The 14,674-nt window shown below is 47.6% G+C and overlaps 6 protein-coding genes across 6 annotated transcripts; 3 read left to right on the forward strand and 3 right to left on the reverse strand.

Moving 5' to 3' along the window:
- Positions 1-20: 20 nt before the first annotated feature.
- DFJ58DRAFT_660525 (P-loop containing nucleoside triphosphate hydrolase protein) lies at positions 21-1,079 on the reverse strand (the record flags this gene model as incomplete). The annotated part of the gene is made up of 3 exons (XM_041382156.1): positions 21-189; positions 238-353; positions 405-1,079. The coding sequence occupies 3 exons, from the start codon at positions 1,077-1,079 to the stop codon at positions 21-23; spliced, it is 960 nt and encodes a 319-aa protein (XP_041243898.1).
- Positions 1,080-1,340: 261 nt separating this feature from the next.
- On the reverse strand, positions 1,341-2,568 carry DFJ58DRAFT_788478 (retrieval of early ER protein Rer1). The gene is made up of 6 exons (XM_041390152.1): positions 2,310-2,568; positions 2,240-2,249; positions 2,163-2,168; positions 1,919-2,108; positions 1,725-1,859; positions 1,341-1,673 (listed from the first exon to the last, which is right to left on the reverse strand). The coding sequence occupies exons 1-6, from the start codon at positions 2,487-2,489 to the stop codon at positions 1,604-1,606; spliced, it is 591 nt and encodes a 196-aa protein (XP_041243899.1). The 5' UTR covers positions 2,490-2,568; the 3' UTR covers positions 1,341-1,603.
- Positions 2,569-2,834: 266 nt separating this feature from the next.
- DFJ58DRAFT_882972 (3-oxo-5-alpha-steroid 4-dehydrogenase-domain-containing protein) lies at positions 2,835-3,795 on the reverse strand (the record flags this gene model as incomplete). Its single annotated transcript, XM_041394579.1, has 2 exons — positions 3,718-3,795; positions 2,835-3,667 (listed from the first exon to the last, which is right to left on the reverse strand). The coding sequence occupies exons 1-2, from the start codon at positions 3,788-3,790 to the stop codon at positions 2,835-2,837; spliced, it is 906 nt and encodes a 301-aa protein (XP_041243900.1). The 5' UTR covers positions 3,791-3,795.
- A 95-nt stretch (positions 3,796-3,890) lies between these two features.
- DFJ58DRAFT_716386 (uncharacterized protein) lies at positions 3,891-5,012 on the forward strand (the record flags this gene model as incomplete). The annotated part of the gene is made up of 2 exons (XM_041384217.1): positions 3,891-4,366; positions 4,424-5,012. The coding sequence occupies 2 exons, from the start codon at positions 3,891-3,893 to the stop codon at positions 5,010-5,012; spliced, it is 1,065 nt and encodes a 354-aa protein (XP_041243901.1).
- Positions 5,013-8,473: 3,461 nt separating this feature from the next.
- Positions 8,474-12,727, forward strand: DFJ58DRAFT_383945 (uncharacterized protein). Its single transcript, XM_041380134.1, has 16 exons — positions 8,474-8,908; positions 8,959-9,003; positions 9,056-9,789; positions 9,837-10,023; positions 10,073-10,207; positions 10,262-10,428; positions 10,488-10,573; positions 10,629-10,700; positions 10,747-10,810; positions 10,872-10,943; positions 10,997-11,068; positions 11,122-11,131; positions 11,180-11,323; positions 11,374-11,443; positions 11,496-11,884; positions 11,938-12,727. Exons 1-16 carry the CDS (start codon positions 8,813-8,815, stop codon positions 12,511-12,513), a joined length of 2,919 nt encoding a protein of 972 aa, XP_041243902.1. The 5' UTR covers positions 8,474-8,812; the 3' UTR covers positions 12,514-12,727.
- Positions 12,728-12,915: 188 nt separating this feature from the next.
- DFJ58DRAFT_841440 (uncharacterized protein) lies at positions 12,916-13,772 on the forward strand (the record flags this gene model as incomplete). Its single annotated transcript, XM_041392711.1, has 3 exons — positions 12,916-12,994; positions 13,017-13,281; positions 13,361-13,772. The coding sequence occupies 3 exons, from the start codon at positions 12,916-12,918 to the stop codon at positions 13,770-13,772; spliced, it is 756 nt and encodes a 251-aa protein (XP_041243903.1).
- Positions 13,773-14,674: the final 902 nt, after the last annotated feature.

Raw genomic sequence — 14,674 nt, forward strand, 5'->3', positions numbered from 1 at the left:
CATGCGTTCTAGCGTTATTTCTAAAAATTACTGGCATGCAGGAACTCTCTGTCACCACCAATCGTAATTGATAGTCCCTTGCCTATCCACGACGGTGGTCGCTCTGTTTCCGCTCCATCACCGCCTGATAATCCTTTCGTCACTCCGTCACCAAAAAAGACGTATCCGGGAATATAGCGGTCTACGAAGCTGCTCATAATGTTATCAACAATACAAGAGAGGAAAAGAAGCACTGACGTCTTGACTTGATTATCGGTCATGCCTTTTCCGCCATTCTTAGCTTTCATATTGTGTTCCTGTTGTAATCTCCATTTATATATGATAGACAGCTGTGCAGACGAAGGCCCCTTTATCTTCAAAGAGTGAGTCGCATGCCAAGGGTGCGTCGAGAGCGAGGTATCTACCTGTATGAAAGCATCAAGTGCATTCCACCAGTCCACGTATTGCTTTAATCGCTCATTGACAGCCAGTACGTCATCCACGGACACGAAGGTTTTCATGTCAAAGATACCAGGCTCGAGAGTCGGAACAGGCTCTTTCCACCTTTCTTCGACGAGCTCTTTACTTGTAGGGAAAAATCCCACACACCATCCCTCCAGCACAACTATGTCCACGGGGCCTTTCACCGTCTCACCATGAGATACGCGATCCCCCTTTCCATGAAATAGACTCTTATCGAAGAAAGGGATGTCAACGGTCCCTGCATCAACTTCATTGATCTTTTTGAGGTTCTTGAGGACAGAAGTACCAAGAGGCACATCATGTGTTCCTGGCTGGCCCCTTCCCTGAAAGAGGATATTGTGGGGATGGCTTTCCGCAAGACTTTGGAGCCCAGAGTGCGGAAGATAGAGGTCATCAATAGAAAGCACGGTAACGGCGAGGGCATGTGGTAGACTGGAGAGGTGGGCATGGAGGCGGGAAGTTAAAAAAGTCTTTCCGCTGCCCTGTGGACCTTGAACGCCAACAAATAGGGGGGCTGGTCGCAAACTCGGTGGACATCGCGATCGATGTCCTTCCAATTGGTTGAGAACGTGTTGGGCCATGTGCTGCACGGCAGGTGGATGAGTTTCTTCGCTCATGATGTGCAATGCTCGACGCGTAGGTAATAGCGCTGCGCGAGTAAACGTAGCGGTTGCAGCCTTGCAGAATGCGGTAGACCGCGAAAGCGCTCAGGCCATGAGACCAGTCACATGGACACGCTAGGGATTAGTATGGATTAGTATCTCACTATCTATTCTGAAAAATCGTCAAACCTCTCGTGGGCTACAGACGTTCGCACAGTGACAACGTTCGCATCCAAGTCCTCGTCACAACCGTGGGAATCAGTTCATCCGCGTGCGTTGCTTGCACTCTGAACGAATTTCAGTCGAGGGTCATCAACTACATAGCTCACTAGTTATATATTTCAACTGCCAAGTAACAGTACCAGGAACACCAAGCAGTGAAAGATTATCAGCGCTGTAAATCCATACCGTATCCTAACGACGCCTCGGCGAACTTTGCGGACATCAAAATGGTACAGCAATAAACATAGTCCTGCATTACGATGTAAAATCTATAGGTGGAGAGAATATTCCGCATGATATGAGGCAGTAAATAGTTTCTACTTGCTCCCGCCGTAACGTGCCTTGCGCCCTATGTCGAACGGAATGTACTTGTACTTGATCATGTGCCTGGCAAAAATATTTCAATTATGATCACAAGTCTAGGATATGGGAACGCACTGAATTTGCCGACGCATTGTCAATGCGAAGAGAACACAGAAGTAGACCACGAGGATCGGCCAGTAGACGGGTACATCAAAGACCTCTGACACGGTACAGAAGAGTGATACGAGAGTGGCCCTTGTTGCACTTAGCCTGTGGAAATCGCAAATGGTCAGTGACAATAAGAGGAACAATACAACTATTGGTCGCACCAAAATTGCCATTCAGGGAGTCTTCTCACAAAAGGCCTAAACTCATCATCCCGCTGAGAAGGAAGCACAGGCACATTTTGGTCGCCGCCCTCTTCAATCTCGTCGGCAAGAAGATCATCCTCAAGTGAAGGGTCGAACTTGGGCTGCAGGAATGCAAGAAGCAAGTTCAAAAGGTAAATGGCCAAGCCGTCTGTTATAAAGCTCCGTCAGGTACACTCCAAGCCAAAAGGACGAGTAGACGCACAGCAGACTGCCCATGCATCCAAGTACCACAGGCATAACTGGTGAGTCAGAGATTATACATGCAAAGTAAATACAGACCAATGTACCACTGTTGACACGTAGCTGGTCAGTCTCATCCTCAGTAAGCATAGAATAAGTTGGTATTCACCCCCTGGGACAGCACAATCCTAAGCATGAAGAGCGCCAGCAGAAACAAAGTCGCCAACCATCGCTGAAAAACGTGAGGAGTCCATCGGTCAAGTGTTTGTTGGTATTGGCGCTGGAACTTCGAGAACGATGCTTGTACGGAGTGAAAAGGGGTTGCACCAGGCTCATCCGAAGACATCATTTTAGCAGGAATCGTGACAAAGATAAAAACCGAGGACCGAGAAGATTAATGACTATGTATGAATTTTGTTGGTTTGTCGGTACAAGCGACGACGTCAAACCTGCCGCAGTAGGCATTTCAAGCGGCGAACGAATTCCATATCGGGCATTCGCATCCACTTCATAATATTTATTTCGTTCAGTCTGTTATTTTGCGATTCCATGATTGGAACGATTAAATAATAGGTTGTACACTCATAATAGCATCACAGAAAGTTTGTAGTGAGACAAGCTGATCGTGATTTAAGAACTTGGAACATTAGGCGTCCTTTTTAGAAGTCGGAGCCCCTGTGCTACACCCAGGAGCCTAAAAGATGAACGGCACGACAGCTTTCCTCTCCTTGGGATACTCGGGAAAATTCTTGTGGTACCATTGATGACCCCTATATGCCCGAGATATCATAAACAAAACTTCTGCCCAGAGGAATAGCCAAGGGGGCTGAACGGTTCTCATTGTTTCTGTGAGCGGCATGAGAGCAGGTAATGGTGCAGCGGCCAATGCATAGCCAAACCATTCTGACCACTCGCAGAAGTAGTTTGGATAAGAGATATATCGGTAGAGGTATCCATGGGGGATGGCATAGTGCTCCTTTCCGAGTTTGTTCTCGTTGCGTTTGCCTTTCGCTTTAGATTTACGGCGGATATCGAGAAGCACTTCATCGTGCAAAATGTTTCCCGCGAATCCACACGCCCAGAGTATTATCCCAGCCCAAAAAGATGGACGAGAGAAGGCCCCCGCCAGAAACGCAGATGCAGTGGGAGATGAGAGGTAGATACCCATCAGTGTACCATTAACAAGGTTGAATACAACAGCGAAGAGGGCCACAGCGATGTGTGACTTCGAGCGAGATGGTGTTCGCAGAGGGGAAATTATTGCACGGTTAAGATAATGGACAATGAACAGGCTAGTGAGGATGACCTGGGGGGTGAATATCGCAGACGACGATGCCGCCCAGGGCCCGCGGTACAGTGCGGCGATGAAGCTGATTGGAGAGACTAACTCCATAATAATCCAGGACTTGATTCCATCCACAACGAAGATGCTGTCATTGGATGGAGCAAATCTTCCGAAGGGGGCATCGATGAAAAATTGAAACGGACCAAAGATGGGCGGTATGAGGAAACACCACTTTCTTGTGGCTGAATTCGAGTTAGTATGTTCAATATACAAGTGTTGAGACTGAGCTTACCATCATACAAGGATTCGGACTGCATGTCGTCGTAATGGAAGCCTTGAACCAAAACGTCCAATTCGCGATACATGCTGAGTCAGCATTGCTGAGCACATACTACTTTGTCCCTGGACCTAACCCAAGTACTGATAGGTTCATTGGCTATTGTCTCGCCAAGGCAATGTCAACTAATGGCTAAGTTGCACCTTAAACGCACTCCAGCTGAAGAAACCGAACGGGCTCTCCGCAAGGCTCGAAAAGCCGCAAAGGCGGCAAGGAAGCGGTCACATCTGTCGGAGGAAGCAGGCGAGCACGGAGAGTCTAGCTCCAAAAGGAGACGCAGGGTGGAAGTCATTGATTCTGATCTTGACGAAGAAGTCTATGGCCCTCCGCCTCCCCCATCACTGTCATCCGCACACAAATCTGATTATGACTCCATTCTTTCTGAGCTGGAGGAGGCTCGCTTCAAGGAGAAAATGTGGGATGCTTTACGGGATGATGAACGGCTGGATGGTATAGACGCTAGATTTAACGATTACGCCCATGTTCCAGATAGATGGCGGGCGAATACAGCCAGAGGTGGAAGCCCTGAGGACCAAACGGATATGGATCCGCGGTTCATGGACGATGACACTTACGCCGAATGGATTCGAGCAGGGATGTGGAGGTTTGTCTCTCAGCTGCAAGTAGTTCCCTGCAGTTGTATTGAGTGTCCCCATAATAGGCGAAAGCATGCGCGCCAATACGAAGAAGAAGCACGCATGAAGGCGGAAAAGGCAGCTCGTAGCGCTAGGAAGAAGGAAATGAAAGCAGAGACGGCCAGACTCGAAAAGGCTGTGGAAGAGCGAAGAAAGCAGAAGAAAAGAGAAAGGGAGAGCCAACGAGAAGAGAATGCTCGAGCAGAGTACGACAGAAAGTGGAAGGTTCTCTTGGATCCCAACACTCAGCATGCCTCTTCGCTTTCCTTTGGAGACATACCATGGCCACTATTTGTGCCCATGACGCAGTCAGATACCGCTCATTCGGACGCATCCTCAATCACATTAGAACACTTCACTGCGACAGCGATATCTGCATTCCTGATACCAATTTCTACAACTTCTGCGCTCGCTCAGGAGGTTGGTGTTTCTCTCCCCATTCACGATCGTGACAAGAAGGAGAAGAAAGAGAAACTACGGGAGGCAATGCTACGGTTTCATCCGGACAAGTTTGAAGGACGGGTCATGCGGAAGATCATCGAGACGGATAAAGACAGAGTAAGGGAGGCTGTGGGTCAGGTGGTTCGAGTTCTCAACACTCTCATGGAGGAATAGATTGATGGTATAATGGTTCGGTTGGTATCCGTGGTGTAGGGGACTCACGATCGTCTGTCTTCTAGTCTATACAGAGGCTCGGCCTCAGAAGCTGGTCATCGCAATTTATCATACCATGAGGCATGATGCATGAGATGTCACTTCGAGAGTTCACATGTCGAGTAGGTCCCCGTTGTACTATCAGCATTTGTAGGAGTGAATGTCGGCATGATTGCCGGTTTGTGCATTTGACCTCCGTCTGGCTCCAGGTTCTCGCGTTTTTTTCTTCTTTTTTCAGACTAGAGCAATCCCACATGCTAAGTCGCATTTTTTTTCGCACACAGGCGTCTTGGATCTCTCTCAAACGCACCTCGACTTCTGTGACATACCGAATATTGAAGTCAATATCATACCGATAGGTATGCTCACAAGAATTGGAAAACTTATATTTGGTAAGTCACCCGCGACACAGAACGTGGGTCGGGCAGGGCTCGATAAAAAGTCTTTCGCCCGTTCGCGTGATTGGGCTAACCTTAGAGTTGCTGGCAGCCTGGCATGCATATGAGTATGAGCTATATCCGTCGCGTCGTCAGGAGATCGTGATACGCATCGATGCATCGATGATGTTTGGTCAGACACATACTCAACACGGCCTTTCCCATTATTTAAGCCGTTTTCTCGGATCATGTGGCTGTTGTACGCACTATGCTCTTCATTATCCTGCACTGGTGGGACTGTCCTATTTTTCGCCTCTCAACACGATGTTGTGAATATTAATAGCACCCCCGATGACCAGGCCAATCATGTCAAGCGCTCGTTCAGGATTCGGTCCCTCACTTTAGTCTTTCATTTCGAAGATAATAACGAATCGTAAGTTGATCTTTCAGGTTTTGACTTGACAAACATAGGTCTTTCGGCATTTTTTGAGTAAGTGTCGCATTTGGTTTCTACTCGATGTGAATTCACTAAACACGTGGAACGACAACGAGGGCCATCCTGATTCAAATGCTGAACTATGCCACTAGGTACACGTGTTACTTGACGCTCATGGATATCGTCTCAGTGCAATGTGGTACGCTGCCCTTATCAAATACAGCTGTGTTCCTGTCTGAAACTAGAAAAATACCAGTCATCTACTTCCGCCGATTCCCAAAAGACCGAATGTGGACTAAAGTTATAGGTAACGTGCCTATATATTGTTGCGCGTTGAAATCGTGCTTACTTAGAGAAGTGTCTGTGATCTTGCTGCTGGAAACGATCATCACAGTCTTCTTGTTCCATGGTTTTTGGACTGGTGCTGCTCAGCACAGATCTAATCTATCTTTGGTTGTCGCGGTCGGCTTTGGTGGGTGGCAGTTAGTTCCTGACCTTCTATGGTCGCATATAGCCTTAGCGCCACTTACTGAACTTAGTGAGTGACACAAATGGTTTAGTAGAGGTGGAACATTGATTATGGGTCTCGTCACTAACCCACTGTTTCTTCTGCTGGAGAATTTGGAGTGTGAGGAAATCAATGATCATCCCTGCATTGGTTATGATGGTGAATGCGTTGAGTGTTAACCATTATCTGATGCTGACACGAAGTCCACTCGTAGCTTTCGTTGGTGCAATTTGCAATGGTGACTTACGGGGGCATAGTGGTAAAGTTCCATCTGTCCTATGTGTTCGTCCTCCTGAAACAACACTCCAGTATGGGTTAGTTCCTGACATAAATGTCGACCACCCTATGCCATTTTATGTCCTAGTGAGTTGTCTTGCATGCGGCATAGGCATATTGCTTCAACGCACACCCACTAGGTCTGGTAGCCAGTCGGCAACCTTGTGTGCGACTCAGTCATCACCGTGTACATGACGCGCAGTGTAAGATACATCGACTTTTACTATAGGTCATGCTCATTCCAATCATAGCTTGTGCAATGCAATGAGAAATCGGGTTTCGAACACATAAATTCATTGTTCGTGAAGCTTATTAAATTGACCATCGAGACTGGACTGGTAACCACGACCACTGGGCTCATAGAGCTTGTGCTATTGCATTTCGAGTCACAATGCACCACATCGCATTGTAAGTTGCGATCCTGCTTCGAGTCACCTCTAGCTTACCAATAGCTCAAATTTTATATCATCTCAAAGTTGCAAGGACCTGGTCTTACCTGCGGTCTGCTGCTGAATTTAGTGTCAACATGATTATTTTTGTAGGTATGTTACTTGTATGCTGGCAACCTTGAATTCGTGGATATTGTTGAACAGGACGGTTGATCAGCATGAGGCTGCTGCCATCTACGACGACTAGCATTTGAGTGCTTGTTTAGGAGGAACGCCCTCCAGAAATCCTGCCAATGTGATACAAATACATCCCAAGGTTGAGACCACCAGAGATGGATCCGTACCACCCGGTAAGTTACCTCCCTTACCACGGAATGACCGACTTGCTATCCAGGTACAAGGATCAAAAGAACTTCTTGGAGGTATAAGCTATCTGTACTGATATATTCGTACAAACATAGAATACTAGAGAAAGTTATAGCGTAAACAAGCGTAAAGAATAACGTGAAATACCAGCCTCCCTGTAGCGTCGCGAGACCCTGTCCAACCTTTACCTGCCTACGGGGAAGCTTCGCTGCTTTAGACAGTCAAGGGAATGCATGCCGCAGCAATGGCGGGAATTTAATTGGAGTTAGATCGTTGAAAGTATAACCGTGAAGCAGAAGTTCCCGAGAAGATAACGAAAAAAGGCAGTACTGCTGAAGGGCATCGGTCAGTTACAGCATGAACGATCGCTGCTGCGTCGGGAATAGAGCGGAAGTGCTGCAAAGGCATTGGCCCTGGCAGAATTCCAACAGTAACATCAACAAACAGCACGGTCGTGGAACTCGGATTGAAAGTATTTATCAATTCGAGTCGCACAACCTTGCTTGTCGTTGAAGAATTGAAACACATGCCACAATAGGACTGCTGCAAAAATTGTATCATATCTGCCTGGGGCGATGTATTCACAGCACAGCTAGAGGGAAGTGTTCGCCGACTTGCAAGCTTGACGGCCATCACACACCGAATTGCAAGGTAGCATTGCATATCGCAATCGACCCCGACATAAAAAAGTTACTCACCGTCGCACCGATGTCCGGACGTTCAACTCGGTTTGGACCCCAAACCAGACGTAACCAGGGAAACATGGTCATTTGGGTCGATTTCTGCCCGGATCGCAGACTGGGTCCCATAGCTTGGGACTTTTTCCGAGTCGTCGAGCACGGACCTGGCGCCCGGTAGGTCGTCGTAGTTGACTTGGTCCCGTCAGCTTACACTGGCAGTAATCCGTGGAGACAGCTTTAAGGAGTGATTGATGTGAGGATATGATAAAAATGGACATACCTGCTGTGATGAAGGGTCCATAAGCCTGATGCCGCATCTATTCCTCAAGAATTTAAGTACCTCAGATATAGAACAGCTGGTCAAGGCCTGTGAATGTGACAGACGGCGGTCAAGCGTTATTTTTGCTGAATCCCAAAGGGGAATGTGGTCTGCCGTAACTTTGACCAGACCAAACGTTGCAAGGAGGTACAAGGAACCGTTGTTTTTACAAGTCACGTCTGCTTCAAACTCGTTACACGATACCACCACGAGCCACAGGCGTTTGCAGCAAAAACAACAAGCGGAGCAACCAATCCTTGTGTTTTGTCTCAAAAAAGGTTCATCCGGAACAATAGCATCCACACCGGCATCTATCTAGCGTTACTACCTAGTCTCCACTCCTGAACTGACCGACCCTTGACGTTCTTTCTCGATAGCTGAGTTGCTAAACTCTTTCCACTCTCTCTACCATGGCCGACATCGGCGAAATTATCAACCAAAATGCCTCCAGGACGATCACGCCGGCTGCAGTAGGCTCTCAGGTAGCTCTGATGTCAATAATTTCCGTAAGTTGTATATATAGGCTTTCTCTTAGAATCCTGCTCACTCCTTCCAGGTCGTTACGATTGTGGCATTCAACGTATTGCGACCTAAGAACAAGGTATGCCTCTTCACCACACCACATAACTATAGCCTACGTACATGTCGTACAGGTCATCTACGAACCCAAGGTCAAGTATCACGTCGGTGACAAGGAGCCGCCGCGGATATCTGACTCCCTTTTGGGATGGCTACCACCTCTCATACACACGAAGGAACCCGAGCTTGTTGACAAGCTTGGATTGGATGCCGTCACCTTTCTCAGATTCACTCGCATGACCCGATCACTTTACTCGGCTATCGCTTTTATATGCTGCGCCATTCTTATCCCTATCAATGTATCCTACAACCTCAAGAACGTCTCTTCGGCGGACCGGAATGTCCTTTCCATGTTGACTATTCGGGATGTGAAGGGTTCTTTCCTCTTTGCACATGTCGTGGTCTCGTACGTGATCTCAGCGCTCGTCATGTTTTTCGTATGGCGGCACTGGAAAGAGATGCTTCGTCTCCGGCAGCAATGGTTTCGCTCTCCTGAATATATGCAATCCTTCTATGCGCGGACACTTGCGGTCATGCGTGTACCCAAGAAATACCAATCTGACGAGGGCATCCGCGCCATCTTCGAAAGCGTCCAAGTTCCATACCCTACTACCTCGGTGCACATTGGTCGTAAAGTCGGACGGCTACCCGAGCTTATTGAATATCATAACACTGCCGTTCGCGAACTCGAGCAGGTTCTCGTGACATACCTCAAGGGCGGCAAAATAGCGAAAGAGCGGCCCACAATCCGGATAGGTGGATTCATGGGCATGGGTGGAACTAAAAAGGATGCCATAGACTTCTATACGTATGTACCCGTGCTTTATTTGTTGCGATATTGCTAACGATAACTAGCGCAAAGCTGAAACGCACGGAACAAGCAATCGAGGATTATCGTCAGCAGATTGATACCCGCAAAGCAGAAAACTACGGTTTTGCATCTATGGCGGCGGTTCCGTATGCTCACATTGTCGCTACCTTGCTTCGAAAGAAGCACCCGAAAGGTACCGACATCGCTCTTGCGCCGAACCCTAAAGACATTGTACGATATTTAAACACTGATCCCTAAATATTTACTGAATATTCCGCAGATATGGGTGAATTTCAACAAGTCAACTTCCGAGCTCATCGGCAATAAAGTCATCGGTTCTTTGTTCTTGGTGCTAGTTTGTTTCTTCAACACAATCCCCTTGTTTATCATCTCCATTCTGGCAAACTTGAGCTCGGTACGATTCTTGCGTTTTGTTTAGTATTCGGTCAATTGAAATATTTCTCTACAGATATCTGCCTACGTGGGTTTCCTCTCGCAGTGGGCGATTGCATCTCCAGGATCATTTGCTTTTGTTTCTGGTGTCGCGCCCCCCACCATTTCGGCGCTTTTCGGTTTTTTCCTCCCCATCGTCATGCGTTGGTTAAGTAAATTTCAAGGTGCCCTTACTCAAAGCCGGTAAGCTCATTTTGTCGCTGGTTGTTTATCGTCACCTGGTTCTGAAAGATTTATGGCAGACTTGACCGTGCTGTCGTTGCACGCTACTTTGCTTTCCTTGTTATCTCCCAGCTGATTATCTTCACTCTCATTGGCGTTGGATTCAGTCAGAAATTATTCTTGCTATCATTCGTTCTAGAATGCTGATACTCATCTTGTAGTTGCTGCCGAACAGGTTGTAACGGAGATCGGCCAACACACCAGTTTCCAGGACATTATCAACAACCTGTATAGTAGGTCACCCCGTTATACATTACGAGTTATATTCAATTTTTATAGCCTTGCCGAGTACGATCAACCAAACGTATATCAATCAGTCGTCGTACTGGTTGACATACTTTCCGTAAGCTTGTGCATATGTGCTTCACATGCAGATATACTTACGCATGTCATCATGATTTCAGACTCCGTGGCTTCTTGTTTATCTTCGATCTGGCACAGATCCTGAATCTTCTCTGGACGTCGTTCAAGACCCGGTTTGTTTATCGTTATTATTATCCGTCTCACATGCGCTGACACCAGATCTCAGTGTCTTTGGTCGCACACCCCGTGATATCAGAGAGTGGACACAACCGCCAGAGTTCGAGTATGCTATTTACTAGTACGTACCTCATTCCGACATCTCCTTCTTGATGCCGATACCTTCACCAATAGCGCGAATATCGTGAGTTAAGTTCGATGATCTGATCTGACGCCCATTCACGTTTCGCAGCTCTTCATGGCCACCGTTGCCCTAGTCTTTGCTCCTCTAGCGCCCTTGGTCGCACTTGCTGGTGCTATTGTGTTTTGGATAGGTTCATGGGTGTACAAGTATCAACTTATGTTCGTCTTCGTAACGAAGGTTGAGTCGGGAGGAGTGAGTTATTCGTTTTCAACTTGTTATTCCAGTTGCTAACCCTGGTGCAGCGACTCTGGAACATGATTGTTAACCGGTTGCTCATCTCTGTGATTCTCATGCAACTGTTGATGGCCCTGAGTAAGTCATTTTCACCATCAGAGTCCGCGGCTGCCGACTTACTCTATTGCAGCCATCGGCCTCCAATACGGCTTCAAGTCCTTCATGTGGCTCACTACCGTCCCCCCAATCTTATTCATCATCATGTTCAAGTTTCAGCTTGACCGAACTTTCTACAAGAATTTCGTGTACTACATGCCTTCGGAGACTGAGCTTCGTGAAGCAAAGGTGCACTCCTCGAGGTCAGATATTTCTGGCAAAGGGTTGGAGAAGCGCTTCGGTCACCCTGCGCTTCACGCAGATTTGTTTACTCCGATGCTTCATGCACGGATGATGCCATTCCTTCGGGACATCTATAAGGGGAAGATTGGCAGTGACAAGGCCAAGCTGGATGAATATGGTGGTCAGAAATTGGACGCTCAAGTCATCGAGGGTGGCTTGACGATTGCCGCTATCGAACAGGTAAATATGTGTTGTCTTTCTCTCAAAACGAAATACTAAATATTCTAATTTAGCGCGATTTGGAGTATGACCCTGCTTTTTACCGGCGCGATCGAGGCGAACTGGACTGGGATCAACGGTCCATCACATCGACTGCGATCTTGGGCAATACTGGAAGCGGCGACAATGCTTCGCTTTACCATCAGAAGACACATCAATATGCGGGTTCAATCAGTGGAGGTCGTGCATCACCCGCGCCTCCCCCTTTCGACCGTTACCTTGCTCAGGGTCCATCGCAATCTCTGAACGATATAGAGCTAGCACGCATGAACCAGAGCGTGGATCAGTTACCGCTTCTGACAGATCATCAATCATATGGATACTTCGATGCCCGGCAGCAACCGCCGCCGTCTCCACTCCATGGGTACGACTCTCCAGATCGGATGACCCCGCCATCTAGATATGGGTCGCCTGCACCAATGGCAACGCCGCCTCAAATGCAATATCCTCCTCATCCCGGGATGTACCGGAGTCCCACAGAAGGTTACAGGGAAGCACCGCTACATCGCCCATATCCCCATCGTCCAACCTCGACCTACTCAGTCGACCCATCACAAAATATGTCTGGACGAGGTGCCTACCGAGGGTGATCTACCAAAGCTTTCAGGAATTATCTCACGCCAGTACCATCATTCCTTCAATATAATGTGCGCTACGACTAGGCTTACTCTGCCTTTTTTTCAATCTTTCACGTCGTCGTTATCTGTCACCTCACTTTTATCTTGATTACGCATATATCATTCGGACTCGGACTAGGATAACACAAGTACCAAGGTTGCTTGGGCAGACAGCCTTACTGCATATATACATGAGGGTGGGAGGAGCCCGCCGAATAGTGACTGGCATTTTATTTGCTGTACTTGTTGCATTATCTTACATACAGCTTGTGTACGCGAACTTTCTAACTGCTAGTACCAACTGTACTAGTACTAATAATCGAGCAAACCTACTCGCTTGTTCATTTGACGTCGCCGTCACCTTGAACCTGCTGCATGTCTAACCTGTATTCATATGTGAATGTCGACCGCCCTGCTCCCAAATGTTTGGCTACCTCACAGGAGATTCGTGACCGTGGGTCTGCGTTCGTGGGCAGCGTGTATCGCGCTAGCACACCTGAAGAAGCTAAAGCTGCCATCTCCCATCACCGAAACGTCGTTCACGCCGGGAAGAAAGCCTACTGAGATATCTGCCTGGAGATGCATGGTGCTGAAAAATGGCAAGTCAGGGCTCGGGGGTCCTGATGACTTCGAGGTTAAAACGGGATATGATGACGATGGGGAACAATGGGCTGGGAGCAAAGTGTCGAGGGTCATGCAACATGAGGGTGTACTTGATGCTGTTGTTATCGTTAGTCGATGGTGAGTTTCAGCTGTGTCTATTCTATGGAGGACAGTTAGGGGGAATCAAGTTGTACGTTTACTGATCGTTCACTCACAGGTTCGGCGGAACCCTTCTAGGACCAGCTCGATTCACTCACATCGAGACCTGCGCCAGTGAAGTGTGTCGTACATTCAAACGAGTCGAAGAAATGGAAGAATGCATTTCAACGCTTACAAGGCTCGACGATATGTTGGCAAGCCTGCGGCAAGAGTTAAACGACCTGACTCAAAATGCTGAATTGGCGACGAGCGGAAGCACCTCGGCCCGAACTGCCTCAGACGAGCTCGATAATGCAAAAGAAAGGAGAAGCAGACAGCCCGATTACACAGTCGTGCAGAGGGATCTAGACATTACGAAAGTGAGAAGACTTGTTGGTGCCAGGGAAAGTGCCGTCAAAAGTGTCAAGTCTCTGTTATCGAAAAAGAGAATAATGTTGGCGAGTACTGAAGCTGAAGGGGTAGCACAATAATGCGCAACAGGGTCTCGGAGTCAAAATAATGCTCCCATATAATACGAGTGGTAGTAATCTGGATGCAGAACAAAGGTAATTGTGTACCAGAAAATGCATACAGAAAATCAAAGAGGGTGTACTAGAGAGGGGATCGAAGTATAATCCGCTGAAAGTTTTGAGTGAAGCTGGGAACGCAGGGAAACATGAGACGACGTAGTGAGGTGCGTCAAAATTGACAGGGACGGCACAAGCTTTGAAACCGAGGTCGTCAGGCATGTGTTGAGTTTTAAAAATGAATCATGCTGGTGTGAAAGCAAAATATCTTTGATGTTACCTATAAACACGTGGAGATGGTTAATTTGAGGTATATGAGAGCCAACTGAGAGTCACTGATAATCAAGTGAGAATTAAGGAGCGACGATGCAATCCCAGTCTAATACAGTGCAAGAATCAGACAAGTTGATCGATTCTCAAAGTCAGGCTGCACGAAGGAAGGACCGTATGCTTCGATCAATCCGCCTGATAGGGGAGACTGGCAAGTCGCCAATTTCGCGCAATTTTGCAGACGCCATTTGTTGCAAAATGGCTTGTGTCCCTCGTGGCCACCACGTGCTTGCCAAGGCGAGGAAATCTTTTGGTTGACATGAAAACGGGCATAGAAGCTTCAGGGTGAGCGCACTGCACACGACCTTGTTGCCCTTGAACAGACCTGAATCATAGAACAAATTTCAGTTCATTGACAAATTGTCCGAATTTTTGGGATAAACAGAGGCGCCCTCAGCATTGAGAGTCAACCGGTCAACAGCCATGACCATTCGTAGAACAAAGACACGCTAAATGAACATGAGAAAAGACTGCGTGAAAAAAGAACAGGAAGCAGATGTACCTCCGTTGTTGAGATCCGAGAACCAACAGCTACG

This window comes from Suillus subalutaceus (assembly GCF_016647625.1).
Source record: "Suillus subalutaceus strain FC151 chromosome Unknown DFJ58scaffold_53, whole genome shotgun sequence".
Classification (NCBI taxonomy): Eukaryota; Fungi; Basidiomycota; class Agaricomycetes; order Boletales; family Suillaceae; genus Suillus; species Suillus subalutaceus.